Here is a 16,638-nt window from a genome sequence, read left to right as displayed (position 1 = left end):
ATCAACTTGCCTAATAATAATGCGCACAAGTTACTGTGCATGTATTTGCATTCTGGAAAACTGCAATTTATGGATTCTTGATTATGTTAGCCTACAATAGATTTTAAGAGTACCGTGTTTCTATCTTCCTTCTTAAATTAGTTTTTATTTAGTTAAAGTATTACTGTGTGATAGAACTGTATTATGATAATATAAAAAAGAAACAATTTGAGTAAAAAGAGATGATTAAACTTTAGGACACAACTTTGGCAAAAGGTGTTCTAGGCGGTTGGTGTTAATATTAATGAACCAAACTTTACTAGCCCAAGAGCTTTCAAGTTTGACTCGTGTGCCCTCTTACCAATGTCTATAAATAGAATAACAGAATATGCCATTCTATAAAGGGTATTCTATAAAACAAATAAATAATAATAATAAAAAAAACAGGTTAGATGCATTGTGGTAGAATAACAGTCTCTAGTTTATTTATTCATTAGCCTATTATTATTATTATTATTATTGTTATTATTATTATTATTATTTACTTTTTAAACTATATATTTTAAATTTCAATAAGTTTTAAAGTTCATCATTATTCAGATAAGTGATTATCCTGACCCAATCACAATCATTTAACATACTGAAAATGAATTTGAAATTAGTGCATAAGGACTGAGTTCGATTGCTATTAACATCTCGGTTTATTTGTAACTAACGTAGGCTATTTAAGAGATTACATTTTTAGCGAAATAAATAAACAAAAATATTCTGCACGCGGCTCAATGCGGTTCGGATTTTTGACCCTCAAGCGACCTCTGGCGGAAGATGTCAGATATGTGTTTATTACCTTAGTTTGCAAAAGTGAAATCGAGAAATCCACCTGCTAGCTTTTTTGTGCAAAACTATGTTAAAATATGGTTTGGTAAACTATTTAAATGAGGATTAGAAATAATATGCTATAAATATTGATATTGATACTGATTCTGTATTTTTTCTGCGGTAATCACAAATATTTGGTCGAACAAACGGTCGAAATAGTTTTTTTTTTTTGCCCAATATATGTTTAAAAGTATAAAACAATAACAAGTCTAAAACCACAGTAAAATACATTACATCAGTAGTCTTGTACCTGCTTATGCTGTGTGTAGTGCGCATGCGCGTTGTGTAATTACAGATGGGATGGTGCGAGCAGCTCTCAGCGGGACTCACATACACCGCCTGCGGGACAGACCGCGAGGAGGACACCGCGACCAGTGTCACAGAGCCAGTCCCTGTCATCTTAACCGGCCTGACCGACCCACATCCTTTAAGCGGTAAGACTTAAGAAATAGTGAAAGTATCTGAACTCGCCGCTTTATATTTAACCAGCTTCGGTGGAAGAGAGACGCGTATGAGTGTCAGTTTATAGTTGCTACTGTAACTTTGATTGACAGTGAGCTAAACAGACTGCGAATAATCACGCGGTTCAAATAAGTGAAATAAACTTCTGAACACACATGTAAAATATGTTTATAGTGAGATATTTAGGAGTTTATAGTCGGAGGGAGCGCACAACTCCTAGTAGGGATAACTCGGGACAGTAGTTATAGCCGGTCCAAATTCTTTAACACGTACACTATAAATATGATGCATGCTCATTGTGTCAACTATCCTGCTGTAAATGTCCTATCATCAAACTTCAGCGGAATAAAGTCGTCTAACTATAAAAGAGCTGTATAAAATACATCAGTTTTTTTGATGGCGACCGTCGTTAACTGTTGTCCAGAATAAAGGGTGTGTCTCTATCTGCCCTCAAAACAGCACGTCAACTTTCTAAACGTGTAGTGCACAAGCCAGTTCTCATTACTTTCTCTTTCATTTCATGTGGTGGATGCTCACTTTGTGCTACAGGTGTGTTGACAAATACCATTTGGGCATTTTAACATGGAAATAGATATATAAACGAAAGAGGAGTGTGTAAAGGGCATTACCATAAAATATTGCAGTCTAATTTAATGCTGTTGTTGGAAGTAGTTTTAGATTAAATATTATACTGTGGGAGGCTGCTACAGTTCTTGATGTCATGTTAAATACCTACAGCTTCATGGTTTAGTATGATATTTTTTACATGCATGATCAAACCTATTTCACCGTTCTGTTTTCTTCAGGTCATTTTGACCCTTTCTGGTCACGAATACACTATATATACATTAGATATAATTTTCCCCTGCACGACTTGCCAACAAAACACTTACAGCACTTTCCTAAACACCTTTAGTACCTCAACAAATAGTTTATGGAGGAATGCATTTGTTATGAGATGTATGCCACAAGGGGCCTTATTGACTTATTCAGTAACAGTGGAGATTTATTTATGAAATGCACATTAATGTACACTATTATTAAGTAATAGAAGATAATGCAGAAATTGTTATGAAATAAGTTGCGATATAATGACATGCTACACTAAAAACTTAAATTTATTGTGTACATCAGTCACACATAATCAGAATGTGTTTAACTAACATAATTGTCCTCTTTTTCTCAATTAATTATTGCTTGCCAAACCAATAATAAATAAATGTAAAAATGAATATTGGCATTGACAATACAGGCAAAAAGCAAGAGGTAGATAAGTTTAAGTTTAAACTTAAGACATAAAACTTAAAAGTGATTGACATAAAGGGTTAATAATGTTTGCATTTATTGCAAAAGTTGGGTAGCTGTTTGTTACACTTGAATGTGCATTTGTCATGTTTTAGCACTAAAAAAACTGTACTTGCAGATAATATGTTTTTATGAATTAAAACTCCACTTACCTGTACTTAAAGTCACTTTAATGACTATGTTTAAAAAGTTTAAAAAGTACACTTTTAAAAAGGGCATTTTGTAATAGGGGTCGACCGATTATCAGTGCTGATATATGTGACCCTGGACCACAAAACCAGTCTTAAGTCGCTGGGGTATATTTGTAGCAATAGCCAAAAATACATTGTATGGGTCAAAATTATTGATTTTTCTTTTATGCCAAAAATCATTAGGAAATTAAGTAAAGATCATGTTCCATTAAGATTTTTTTGTAAAATTCCTACTGTAAACATATCAAAATGTAATTTTTGATTAGTAATATGCATTGTTAAGAACTTAATTTGGACAACTTTAAAGGTGATTTTCTCAGCATTTAGATTTTTTGCACCCTCAGATTCCAGATTTTCAAATAGATGTATCTCAGACAAATATTGTCCTATCCTAACAAACCATACATCAATAGAAAGCTTATTTATTGAGCTTTCATAAGATGTATACGTCTCAGTTTTGTAAAATTTAACCTTATGACTGGTTCTGTGGTCCAGGGTCACATATATATATGTATCTCGGTTATCAACACAGATATTAAACATTTTTATGGTTATTGGTATCTGTCATTTTTAAAACCGATTTGGCAATAAAATTATAATTTTTTTGTCAGAGCCATTGTTATTCTTAATTTTGACATTAATTTAAATTTTTACACCATATATTTTTTATATATATATATATATATATATATATATATATATATATATATATATATATATATATATATATATATATATATATATATATAGGTTATTAATGCCGATATTAATTATTTTTATGGTTAACGGGATTGGTCATTTTCAAAATCAATTTTCAGATAAAAGAATTCAAAAGCATTTAAAGAACTTTTTTGTCAGAGCCCTTGTTATTCTTAATTTTGACATTAATTTTAATTTTTACACCAGACGTATATATCGGTTATTAATGCCGATATTCAGTATTTTTATGGATTTCAGGATTGGTCATTTTCAAAAACAATTTTACAATAAAATAATTTAAAAGCATTTAAAGAACGTTTTTTTCAGAGCCCTTGTTATTATTAATTTTGACATTAATTTAAATTTTTACACCAGACATATTTATCGGTTATTAACACCGATATTAAGGATATTTATGGTTATATGTATTGGTCATTTTCAAAAACCAATTTGTTGATTAAATAATTTAAAAGCATTTAAAGAAAGTTTTTGTCAGAGCTCTTGTTATTCTTAATTTTGACATTAATTTTCATTCTTACACCATATATATATATATCGGTTATCAAAGCCGATATTAAGGATATTTATGGTTATCAGGATTGGTCATTTTCAAAACCAATTTGCTGATTAAATAATTTAAAAGCATTTAAAGAAAGTTTTTGTCAGAGCCCTTGTTATTCTTAATTTTGACATTAATTTTCATTTTTACACCAGACATACATATCGGTTGTAATAATCTGTAATAAATGTTATCAGCATAGGCCCTGAAAAACACATAGAGGTCGACCTGTTCTTTGTAATGTCAAAAAAAAGTTTTACCTAAAATTACATTTTAAATACATTTATTAATAGTATATTTTTTGTGTCTTAAAAACTTAAACTTATTTTTACGTGTTGACATTCAGTAATAAAGCTCATGTAAAGTACTTGATAATAGCCTTAATTTTTTATGTTATTGAATATTACAAAGTTAACATATTTTAAATGTACTAAATTGCAACTTAATCATCATTACAAATGTGTAAATACAAATATATTTAAATGCATGACATTAGACTTTATCAGAAGACTTCATCATAAAAACTTAACAATTTTCAAAGACAATGGAAGTGATTATGAAATTACATGTAAGGATTTAGCCTACTTACTGTAAAACCTACTCAAGTGGGCCAAAAAAGCACTCTAAAGTTTAGCTAATGTAAATTTAAACTATAATTATGCATTTTTATATGCAGTTAAGTGCCGGAAAACATTACATTCAGTTTGTACTTAAATATATTCTTTTAAAGTGTATTATTTCCATAATAAGTACTCTTTTTAAAAGTATGCTAACGTGTGCTTCTCTTTCACTGCTGGTGTTGGCTCTTGCTTTCTTAAACATAAGCCATTTTGACTGACCATAAAAAGAATAAACATTGTGTTGTGTGATGATTCATTTGTGCAGCTTTAACTGGTGACCAGCTAGTCTAGAAGTCAGTGTGCTTTGCTCAATTCATTAGTCACATCAGCAATACCACTATGCCCATACCAAGAATAAAACGACATAGAATGCCAGTAGTACCTCAGTTGCATATTTTAGCTTGCATAAACAAGACTTGATGAGATCTATTCTAAACACATTTAAACACATTTACAATGGTTATTGATGTCCAGTAGCTTTCAATGTGTTGTAATCAATAACACTCTTCAGCATAGAGGAGATCAATGCAGGACTCATAAACCCATTAACTGTCAAGTGTGACCTCTGACCACCCAGTTGGTGCAAAATTGTTTTATTGGTATCAGGTGTAAAGATGTGCTACCATTTAAAAGTTTGGGGCCAGTAAAACTAATACTTTTGTTCAGGAAGGGTGCATAATAATATTAATTGTAAAGACTCCACATAAAAACTGATCGGACAGACCAAACCGTAGGTCATAGAGACTTGAAACTTGGAGGGTTGGTAGTACTCACACCGTCTACAATGTCACCAAATTTCACCCCAATCGACCTGATGGGGGCGCTACAGCAATCAAAAGAATGAACTCGCTCATAACTCCTAAATGTTGCAGATTCAATTTTCGGGTATTTGGCATTTTGTGATAAACCTACTTTTGTGAACTAGTCCTAGGTTTTTCGCCCTATCGGAACCAAACCAATGCAATTAGAATCTCCGGAGACTAATTATCAATAATTATATATAAAAAAGCTTAACTTTCGACTCTCTGTCTGCATAGTAACGCCAAAACGTTTGAAAAGGGCAAGGCCTCCATTACTAAAATAGCTATAACTTTTGAACTTTTGATCTCCACCAAACTCAAAATTCATAAGAGCTGAATCTAAGGTCACATGAAAAAAGTTGCAGAGCTTGCCACTTGGTGGCGCTATAAGAGGAAAAAAATTTATGTATGTCTATAAATATGTAACCGTTTCTCCTATCGACCTGGTCCTATCGTCTTGGTCCAAAGTAGCACAAGTGGCTATAAGGACATTTGTGTATCTTAAAAAAACATGGCCGCCATACTCACAGCCCTAAAGGTCTGTGAGAAATTTGAAAGAAACTGACCACTGGGGCGCAATATCGCATTTTACAAGGGCATAAACAATTGTATATGAAAACTGCTTTTGTGAGTTAGTCCTAGGTTTTTCGCTCAATCTGAAAAAAACAACAACAACTACACTGTGGTGCAATTCTCTTGTCTCTCTAGGTCAATAATTGTCAAACAAATGTTGAAATTTACCCTTTGGGAAACTATAACGGGGTTGTTTAAATATACCCAAAAGCCCATAAAGCTTAAACAAAAACTCAAAACTTCACAAATCCTGGCGAGCAAGTGCGATAGGTGATTCTAGACAAGCATGCAACGGTTTAGGGAGATTGGACCACAGTTGGTGCTATAACAGTCATAAACATTAAAACACATCATATTTCTATGCTAAATTACCTGTATTTGATAAAAATGCTTTTTAAAATCATTGATTTAGGTGGTTACAGGCTTGCTAAATAATACGTAATGTCATTTTTTATATGTACTTAAATACCTTAAAGCACTTGAATCCTGGTAATCGCTGCTTGCATCTATATTTTTAAATTGTTTGATTGAGATGTCTTACAAAAAATCTCCAGACCAGATCCAACACCATTACTTCTTGTTGTTTTTAAGATGGCGGATGAGGAACTGGTGAAGAAGATGGTACGGGCGATGCTCCAGTCCAGTAAGAGTGGCGTGTCACTGTCTAACCTACAGGTAGAGTATAAAGACCTGACTGGTGAGCTCATACCTTATAAACAGTTAGGATATGCCACTCTGGATGCCCTCCTGCACAGCATGCCTTCGGTCGTGAAACTGGATAAAGTGCAGTCTGGGGAGGTAAGTCTCTCACTTACCTTTTGAAATTCAGTTATTCAGCAGGTATATGCGAATACTAAAACTTTACATGGTTAAAAACCCATAGGTGGTGTGCCATGCTACCACAGGAAACGAGATGACCCACATTACTAAGCTTGCGGCCCGGCAGCGCACAGCTAAGAGGACTGGCCGACCTCAAGTGGTGAACTGTCAAATGAGAGTCAAACCTGCAGCTCCTCTTGTGCTGAACGGTGAGACTGCAATTCTTACTGTAATGGGTCATCCAGAAGACATTATATAGAGCGTATATGCCGAAAGACGTAGTTTAAAGTACATTTTAAATAATATTTAATAATCTTATGTCATGCTTTAAAGAAGTACACTACTAAAATTTTTTATGTTTTTTAAAGAAGTCTCTTCTGCTCACAAAGCCTGCATTTATTTGATCCGAAGTACAGCAAAAACAGTAACATTTTAAAATATTCTTACTATTTAAAACAACTGTTTTCTATTTAAATATATTTTAAAATGCAATTTATTCCTGTGATTTTAAAGCTGAATTTTTAGCATTATTTATCCAGTCACATGTACTTTCAGAAATTATTGTAATATTCTGATTTGCTTCTCAAAAACATTTTTGCTATTATTATGTTGAAAACTGCTCAGTAGATTTTTTTCAGGTTTCTTTATAAATAGAAATAGAAGAAATCTTCTTTAACATTATGAATGTCTTTATCATCACTTTTGATCAGTTTAAAGCATCCTTGCTAAATAAAAGTGTTTTTTTTTTCTTTTTTTCTTTAAAAAAAAAATTACTGACTCTATGCTTTTGAATGGTATAGTGTATAAGTTTTTATTTCAGATAAATGCTGTTCTTTGGATCTTTCTATTCATCAAAGAATCCTGAAAAAAATGTACTGAGCAGTTTTAAATATTGATAATAATTTCCTGAACAGCAAATCAGCATATTAAAATGATTTCTGAAGGATTATTTGATACTGAAGACTAAATGATGACTAATGATGCTGAAAATGTAGCTTTGATCACAGGAATAAATTACATTTTAAAATATAATCAAAAAGAAAGCATTTATTTTAAACAGTAAAAATATTTCACAATATTACCCTCTTTGCTGTACTTTGGATCAAATAAATGCAGGTTTGGTGAGCAGAAGAGACTTCTTTGAAAAACAAAAAATCTTACTGTTTAAAAACTTTTGACTGGTAGTGTATTTTGATTTTGATATGTTGACTAAAACACTAAAGCACATGTAAGTTACTTGGTTATAATTTTAACTGTAGTGATATTTAATGCAAATAGATATTTAATAGTTAATAGATTTTAAATGTACAAAACATAAGTTTTGTTAGATGCGACTGTGGATGCAATGTGTTCTCCAAAAGAAATTTTAAAGAGAATCTATGTAAGTGTCCTGTGCATCTCGTGTCTTTTTTGGTTGTGCATATGGCCTATTTAAACTCCTCTGAGGATGTGAGCACAGTTCTGGATGTACTAAGAATAAAGCTCTGCATTAGATCATTCAGATTACTGGTCGCAGCTGTTCTAGTATCTGCAAACTCACTGTCAGCCCTTGATCAGTGACTCAGTGGTTACTTGGCTTGCCGTGATACAGCAGAAAGCGGGCATCTGTATTGACCTAGAGGGAGAGAGAGGGAGGTCTAGAGACTGCAGTGTTGTGGAGAGCAGAGCCTGCGTGGCTGTTGAGGGGAGGATTGTCTGAAAACGTTTCTTTTTTTCCCCCTCTTCTGTTATTTAATGACTCAACTGCCGCTGCTGTGGTGATGCTCTGCCTGTTTTTGTCTTCTTAGCTCGCCATTCGCTGTCTTGCAGAAACTATCAGCCTGTGGAACGCTTATCTCAGGAGGGCTGTAGACAGTGATAGAGGTGTTAATTTGCTGCCACTTTTCCACGTTAACCGGTTGGACGGCTTGCGCTGTTAGCAAGCAGCCGGCTGAGTTTACTGCCGGGTTGGAAGGTATGATGTCATTCTGTTACAGTCAGGTTAGTGGCATGATGTCATACTGAATGCAGTTTGAGAGAAAATGCCTTTTAAGTTCTAGTGTCTGGTTGACACAGTGTCAGTTTGATGTAATTGTTATTTAGTTGAGAAGTTTGAAGCTGTTGAATTGCATATTCTTTGGTATCTGAATGTGTAAAGAGGAGAGTTCCAGAAACTTCATGTTTTTTTGTTGGAGAATGTGCGAAGTAATACCTTATAGACTGCCTGTAAAGTAAACTGACTTGTGCAATGATAGATGTTTGATCTAGCTTACAGTGTTTGACTTTGTCTGTTTGATTAAAGGATTAAGTGCAACAAACTGACGTTTTTATATTTTCAACTAAACAGAAGCTACTCTCATGTTGTTCCCAACATGTGTATGATTGTCTTTCTTTCATGGAAGCTATATGACAGTTTTGTGTAAAGAACAGACAGATATCTAAGCCTCAGTTCACCTAAAATATTGGCATTCGTTTGATATATGTCTCTTTGATGTGTTCATGAGAGAAGCAGTAATATCTGATATTTTAACAAATTGTTCTTTTGAGATTTTTTCAACTAATCTGTTGATCTGTTTAAAAATTATTACCTCAGGTACTCACTGACTCATTTATCAGTGATCCAATCACAGCAGTTAACAACCCATCGGAGTGAAGGTTTCAAGAACAAAATGACAACATTTAAGTTTTTTTGTCACACAAAGCTGCTGTAGCACCTTTAGAACACATAGAATGTATTACATTGAGTCATTGAGTCACGCGGACCAATTGTACGATACTTTTTTATGGTGGGTTTGCATTTAATATTGTCTTACAATCAGTGTTACACTGTTTTTTAGTCTTATTGATATTATTGTTAGAGAATGCTGCTTACCGCAAAATTTTACTTACGTTGACTTGTCGTAGCATGCATGCAGTGTAGACAGAACCGCTGATTATAGGTTTCTATTTGCTTTTCTATTTGCGTCCAGTGACGACAATGTGTAATCCTGCAATAATAGTGTTCATGTGAGAAAGTGTGCTTTAATTCCAGTATGTTGATAGAAATTATTGTTCAAGGAAATTCCTGTCATCACAAAACACTGTAAATGGGTCACAGGATACTCAAATGCATCAAATTCTCTGTAGATGGGAAATAATGGGTTATTTTCAGTTGTAATTATATTTTTGTATATAAGTTTATACAATTTACTTATAGTTATATACTTTATTATCTCCTCCATAGCAAAGCCAAGGACATCTTTGAGACAGCCCGACCATCGTGGACGTCTGGGGCGAGGTGGAGGTCGTGGAGGGGGTCATGGAGACCTACTTCCTCGCACAGGAAGCATGAGGGACTCCCAGCTTGATGGGAAAGGTGGCAGACCCCACAGTACACCCCCAAATACACCCACAAGAAGACCCTCCCTTCCCTCAGAAAGGTGAAAAAAGCCTGTCATGTGGAGTCTTAAACAGTGATAAAATACAACAATCGGTAGCAATTTGCATTATAGCAACATTAAGAGAGCTGCAAATAAAAAAAGTAAATGTACTTCGGAAGACAAAGGAAAATCATATATTGAAAGTAGTGATGTCAAATAGATTAATCGTGATTAATCACATCTAAACTTAAAGTTTGTGTTTACATAATATATGTGTGTGTATTTTTATATCTACAGTTGAAGTCAAAAGTTCATGTACACCCTGCAGAATCTGCAAAATTAATGTAAAAAATTTTTTTAAGCATTTTTGTGTATTTGGACTCTTTCCAATAATGACTGTATGATTTTGAGATCCATCTTTTCACACTGAGGACAACTGAGGGACTCATATGCAACTATTACAGAAGGTTCAAATGCTCACTGATGCTTTAAAGGGAAAAAAATATGTATTAAGAGCTAGGGGTGAAAACTTTTGAACAGTTGTGGACATGTTTCTTATTTTTCTTATTTTTCATTTAGTACTGCCCTTTAGAAGCTGCAGAAGATACTAACCTGTTTCCCAGAAGACAAAATAAGTTAAATTTACTCTGATCTTCAAATTCAAAAAGTTTAAATGCATCATTTTCCTTCTGAAGCATCAGCAAGTGTTTGAACCTTCTGTAATAGTTGCATGTGAGTCTCTAAGTGTGAAAAGATGGTTCTCAAAATCATACAGTCAATGTTGTGGTTCAAATACACAAAAATGCTGAAAAAAAAATTGTGGGAACTTTTCTGAAGAACAGTGGGCAATTTAACTGTTGAGGACAAATAAGGGACTCCTTAACAACTATCACTGAACAACAACAACAACAACAACAACAACAACAAAAAACTCAGCTGTGGATCATTCGGGTAACAACACAGCATTAAGAATCAAGTTTTGTGTGAAAAAGCTTATTCAGGTGAGTACAAAATAAAAAATAACATGCATTTTGTTTGATCCCTCTTATTTTGGTAAAATAATTAACATTTTGCAAATTCTGCAAGGTGTATGTAAACTTTTGACTTTAACTGTTCATGTATATATTTAGAAAATATAAGCAATATATATTTATATATGTTATATATTCCTATAAATTATACACAATACAGAATGAAGACAAACTTTTATTTTGGATGCGATTAATCGTGATTAATTGATTGAGCAATAATTGAAAGAAGATACATTCATGTACAGCTGTAACTTTCTTACGAAAAAGTATCTTTTAAAGAAAGCACACTCACTATGTGAGCAGCATTTTGCTGAGCAAGTAGCTGAGAATACAAATCAAGTTCTAATGAGTGAACAGAAACAAGCTACTTTATTTCTTCACAGACTCTTAATTTTCCAGTTTTGCAGCTGCATGTGTCAAGCTGTTGATACTCTCTGACTTGATTGGCAATAACAGAGAGCATTTAAGCTGAATGTTGTCTGAACCCAGGGCTTATTCAGCAATCGAATGGAGGGTTCTGTCTGTGTTTGTGTGTGTGAAATCACTCCAGCCAAAAACCATTGAGAGCAAACAACTGACCTCACTCTTTAGAATTGTGTTCTGTATCGCTTACTGTGGCACACACACAATGGTTGTGAGTGTGCGGAGGGTGGCAGAGTTAAGCGGGTGTACTGGGGTTTGTTAATCCTCCCTCCATTCTCTCACAGATTAGCCATTCTAAACCAGTCCACAATGAATCAGCACTTTCCCTTTGGTACAGGTTGAGGGGGAGTTTGGGTCATCTGATACCTAGAATCATATGCAAAAAGACCTCCACACCCCTGCTTTATCATGCTGCAACACTTTGCCAAAATGTCTGCTTTTGTCCTTGTATTATTTGCTGTATATCCCTCCTGTCCACTTCGTTTATAGCAATAATGCAATAATGAAGTATTAAGCAAATTTGTATTCACTAAGTAGTATTATTTTTGCGGTAACAATGTGAAAAAATGAAGCATACATTTAATTCAATGGTATGCCAAAGATGAATTCATCAAGATGAGTTAATTATAATAATACAATATTTTAGTGGCTTGAGTAAAAAATTGCAGTCTGAGGTCCCTTCTTATGGACCAATTTAATAACTGTTTTTTTTTTTTGGGGGGGGTTAAGTTCACCTTAATATAATCGCATGCTTTTTATTCTAGACCAGACAAAAGAATGATCCTTTCCTCCAGATTCCAAAAAGAAGTTCATGCCCATCTCTCCCAAAACCAACAGCTGAGCAATGGTGAGCAAAGTGTTAAAAAAGTCTAATCATTTCTCTCCAAATGAAACTCCTTTAAAGGTTATAGTTATCCTGGACTTGTAACTTAACTTCCTGTCCCAGAAAACATTCCAGGCATGGGATGTTCATTAAGGATGAAAAGAGAACAGTCATCTTCTGTCTCTAACAGGCAGAAAGCTCCCGCTGTTACACAGAGGGATCTCTCAGGACTACATGCCTTCAGTTCTGATGTTGCTATGGGCTATATCTTAAAGTGATAGTTCACCCCGAAGAGGGAAATAAATGTCATCAGTAGAAAGTCTTATTTGCTTTGAATGAACTGAGGGTGAATAAATAATGTCCAAATTGTCATAAGACTTGATAAATAAAGACTGTGATTCATTAGAAATCTATTCAGCATATGTTTATGATTTAGTTGTTTGTCAATGTAGAATTGTTACTAAGCTGCATATTTGTTGTTGATATTTCTAGCCCCTTCTATCCTGAATGAAAACACAACTCCAGCAAAACCCAGGGTGCCTCATTCTGCGCCTTACAGTCCCAAGCTGGTGCAGTCCCGTCTTAAAGAGGTTCTTAACAAGCACAGCAATGGCCTCTGGGTATCCAAGCTGCCTCTGCTGTATCGAGAGCATTATAAACAAGATCTACCCAATGAAGCCCTGAAAGATCTGGAACAGTGGACGCACATTTGTACTGTAAGTACTTGTTATCTGATGATTTTAAGGCACAGTAGTCATGAGAAGCAATTTATGAAAACAAATTGTTACTTCCAGAACTTAAAATCAAGTTAAAACGATCATTAATAGACAATATAAAACTGTGTGTAGCACCAACAACTCTGTATATTTGCTAGTTTAATTCAATGAGTAGGAGAGAGATTTGGAGACAATTCATGTGATTCTTACAAAACTTGGTCAATATTATGCCAAAACATTAAAGATATTTTCTGAACTTATTTTTAATATCTAGAACAGTGTTGTCATGATGAGGGATTACATGTATGCCAAAAATTGAAATGGGAAGAGTCTAATATCTTCGAAAGGGCATTGCTTCATTCAGATCAAACTGATGTTGTATATTTGGTCAAGGGGACTGATCACATAATTTTGTGGCTGTTGTGCTTCAAAGTCACAGTGCCACCAGATGGCGGCCAGAAATCTGTCCATGTATAGGTTTCAGTACCCTAGGGGGCATTGCCCAGTCAATTAATCAATTAATTTCCATATTTGTGGGTGTTTCTGCTTTACCTGATTTGCTCTAACCTACTTGGTGCTAGGTTTAGGGATATGTAGTCTGATAAGTGGTTGATAAATGCCCACTGATTGGGAAACTTTGTTATTCTGAGACCTCAAACTCATTTGTGCTTAAAGGGATAGTTCACACTAAAATAAAAATTCTGTCATTAATTCCTCCCTCTCATGTCATTCCACACCTATAAGACCTTTCATCTTTGGAACACATATTATGATATTTTTAATGAAATCCGAGAAGTTTCTGACTAGAGCTGCAAAATGATTAGTTGAGATTAATTGACTTAAAATAAAAGTTTATGATTGCATACAATATGCATGTACACTCTGTTTATTTATAATGTATTGTATATATAAATAAACACACATATATTTATATATTTTAAAAAGTGCTTGTATGTAGTATATGTATTTGTATGTAAACTTTTATATAATTTAAAATTATTTATAAATATTTTATAACATCTAACATTTTTTCTTAATATATATACATGTATGTGTTTGTATTTATATATTCATAATAAATATATACAGTACACTGTCAGGGTTGCACAGTGTAGAGGAGCGAGGAAAGAAGAGACTAGGAAATCAACACGAACAACAGACTTTAATATCCAAAACAGGGATTACACAGGGCAGGCAGGAACACACACGTAGCACACCCATTGACGGGTGAGAAACAAAAGGCCGTGTACACTTTAAATACAAGACTTAATGTGAAACACCTGAAATCATTGAGACAATCAACACAAGGAGAACATGGAGAAAGAAAGTAAACAAAGACAGTCCATGGGCATGACATATCGCCACCCCCCTCCTGGAAGTTAAATCCTCACGCAGCAGAAACAACATAGGGAGGGACTGGGAACTTGGGAGGAGGCAGAGTCCAGGCTGGAGATGACCGAGGTAGGAGCCAAGGAGGAAACAATAGAAGCAAGGGCGGATCAGACAGAGGAAGGTGCCAGGGAGATGACAAGAGGGACTTGAAGCAGGAGGAGCCACGCAGGACCCAGGCCACAGCCATGATGGTGACCAACGGTGTAGCTGTCGGAGGGAGAAGCTATGGAGGAGGAAGGGCTGACGATTCCAGGGGGCTGACTGACGGCAATAGAGTATGTGGCAGAGGAGCCCGAGGCGGAGACGGAGAGCCAATGTGCCTGGGTGACAAGGAGAATTTGGAGAGCCGAAGTGGAAATAATGGCTTCTTCGACCAATGAATAGGCATGGATCCGCAAGGAGTGACAGAGGACAAAGGAGCTGATGGGATGGAAGAGCCAGACGGAGTCAGAAAAGATGGAGGGATGAGGCAAAGCCGGAGAAGTGGACTCCCCAAGGTGAAGGATGGTTGACTACAGACCAAGGCGGAGCCAGAGGGATGAGGGAGCCTAGCAGAGCCAGTGGACTGCCGGGCCACGGTGAAGAGGAGGGAGATAGGAGCCATGGTGGAGCCGCTGGGTCAACGGGCCGAAGTGGAGTCCTGGACTCTGAGGCTGAAGACGGAGACAGGGGATCCTCCAGCCATGACGCCGATGGAGACTTACAGACCTGCGGTGAGTCCATCGCACAGATGGTGGGCTGATGGTGAGCAGAGGGGCTGTCAGTTGACAGCGGTGGAGGAGGCAGGAGTGGGAGTGGGTGGGCATTTGTGAGCCTCCAGGCCCTCAGGGCTGGCAGACAGTTCACAAACGGTCTCCATGGCCAAAACAAGGCTGACAGGGGACTCAGACAAAGGCAGGAGGAGAGGGGGGCATATAAGTTCATCTCAAAAACCCTCTCAACTTCCAACAGTCCCAGATACACAGATAGCTCACCCTCAGCCATGGTGCAGTTGACAGAGCTCCTCTCCGCGATCTCGCTGTCAATGGCTGCATCTTTCGTGGTAGGTGTTGTAGCCAGCTCACGCACCTGGTCTGATGTCACTTGCAGCTAAGGCTCCATGCCAATCCTCAGCTCTGTCGCTCAATGCAACGATGGCTTGTTGGTTGTGGTGAGCTGTCGTTAATGGTGGGCTGGGGCTTGTGCTCCGTACAGCGGGGAGTTGGTGGGCTGAGCTCTGGGTCTGGAGTGGAACAAAGGCAGCGAATCTCTTCCGAGGACCATCTTTGTACAACTGCGCTCTGCCAGCAGTGTTGAGGCTTGTGTTGTAAAATAAGCAGAGCACGTCTGGATAGCTGGATAGCTAATACAAGAAACAGTCTTGTATGGTCCTCGAAAGTTATTCAGGATGGGAGAAGAGGTCAAAGGGATCCTTGGGGGAATGACAGAAACAAAAGACACTGTATAGAAAACGGAAAACAAACAGAGGGGAAATACACAGTTAACTTCTTGTTGGAGACTAGGAGATCGACACGAACAACAGTCTTTAACATCCAAAACGGGTTACACAGGGCAAGCAGGAACACATAACTAGCACACACATTGACATTCAACAAAGGGTGTATTCGACCTTAAATGCAAGACTTAACGAGAAACACCTGAAATCAATGAGACAATCAACACAAGGGAGAAACTGGGTCACAGGGAGCACATGGGGAGAAAAACAAACACAAAAGACAGTCCATGGGCATGACATACACAAACATGTAGTATGCAAACATGAACTTTTATTTTGAATCGATTAATCGCGACTAATAGTTTTGCAGCTCTGTTTCTGACCCTGTATAGACAGTAACGCAACTACCAAGTTCAAAGCTTCTTTTTGTGTGCAAAGAAAACAAAAATTTATGAGTTTATTCAAGTTTCTTCTTTTCTCTGTCCGTCTTCGAGGCATGTTTACGAGAGTACCACAACCACTGCTTCTAAACAAAGCGCAGCACATCCTGGTTCTACATCAGAATGCTGGCTCCTGTGTCACAGTTTTTTTCTT

The 16,638-nt window shown here is 36.1% G+C and overlaps 1 protein-coding gene across 1 annotated transcript in view; it reads left to right on the top strand.

Moving 5' to 3' along the window:
- The first annotated feature begins 1,163 nt into the window (after nucleotides 1–1,163).
- Nucleotides 1,164–16,638, top strand: part of tdrd7b (tudor domain containing 7 b) — a 34,502-nt gene continuing 19,027 nt past the window's right edge. The window contains exons 1-6 of the mRNA XM_073835786.1: nucleotides 1,164–1,292; nucleotides 6,659–6,865; nucleotides 6,951–7,095; nucleotides 10,089–10,284; nucleotides 12,443–12,525; nucleotides 12,994–13,217. Coding sequence (XP_073691887.1) covers nucleotides 6,659–6,865; nucleotides 6,951–7,095; nucleotides 10,089–10,284; nucleotides 12,443–12,525; nucleotides 12,994–13,217 — 855 coding nt within the window. The 5' untranslated portion in view covers nucleotides 1,164–1,292. The remainder of the gene's footprint in view (nucleotides 1,293–6,658; nucleotides 6,866–6,950; nucleotides 7,096–10,088; nucleotides 10,285–12,442; nucleotides 12,526–12,993; nucleotides 13,218–16,638) is intronic.

The sequence above is a fragment of the Garra rufa genome, chromosome 3, assembly GCF_049309525.1.
Source record: "Garra rufa chromosome 3, GarRuf1.0, whole genome shotgun sequence".
In the NCBI taxonomy this organism is placed as follows: Eukaryota; Metazoa; Chordata; class Actinopteri; order Cypriniformes; family Cyprinidae; genus Garra; species Garra rufa.
Note: the sequence above shows the minus strand (reverse complement) of the source record. Positions and strands in the feature narration are given on the sequence as shown.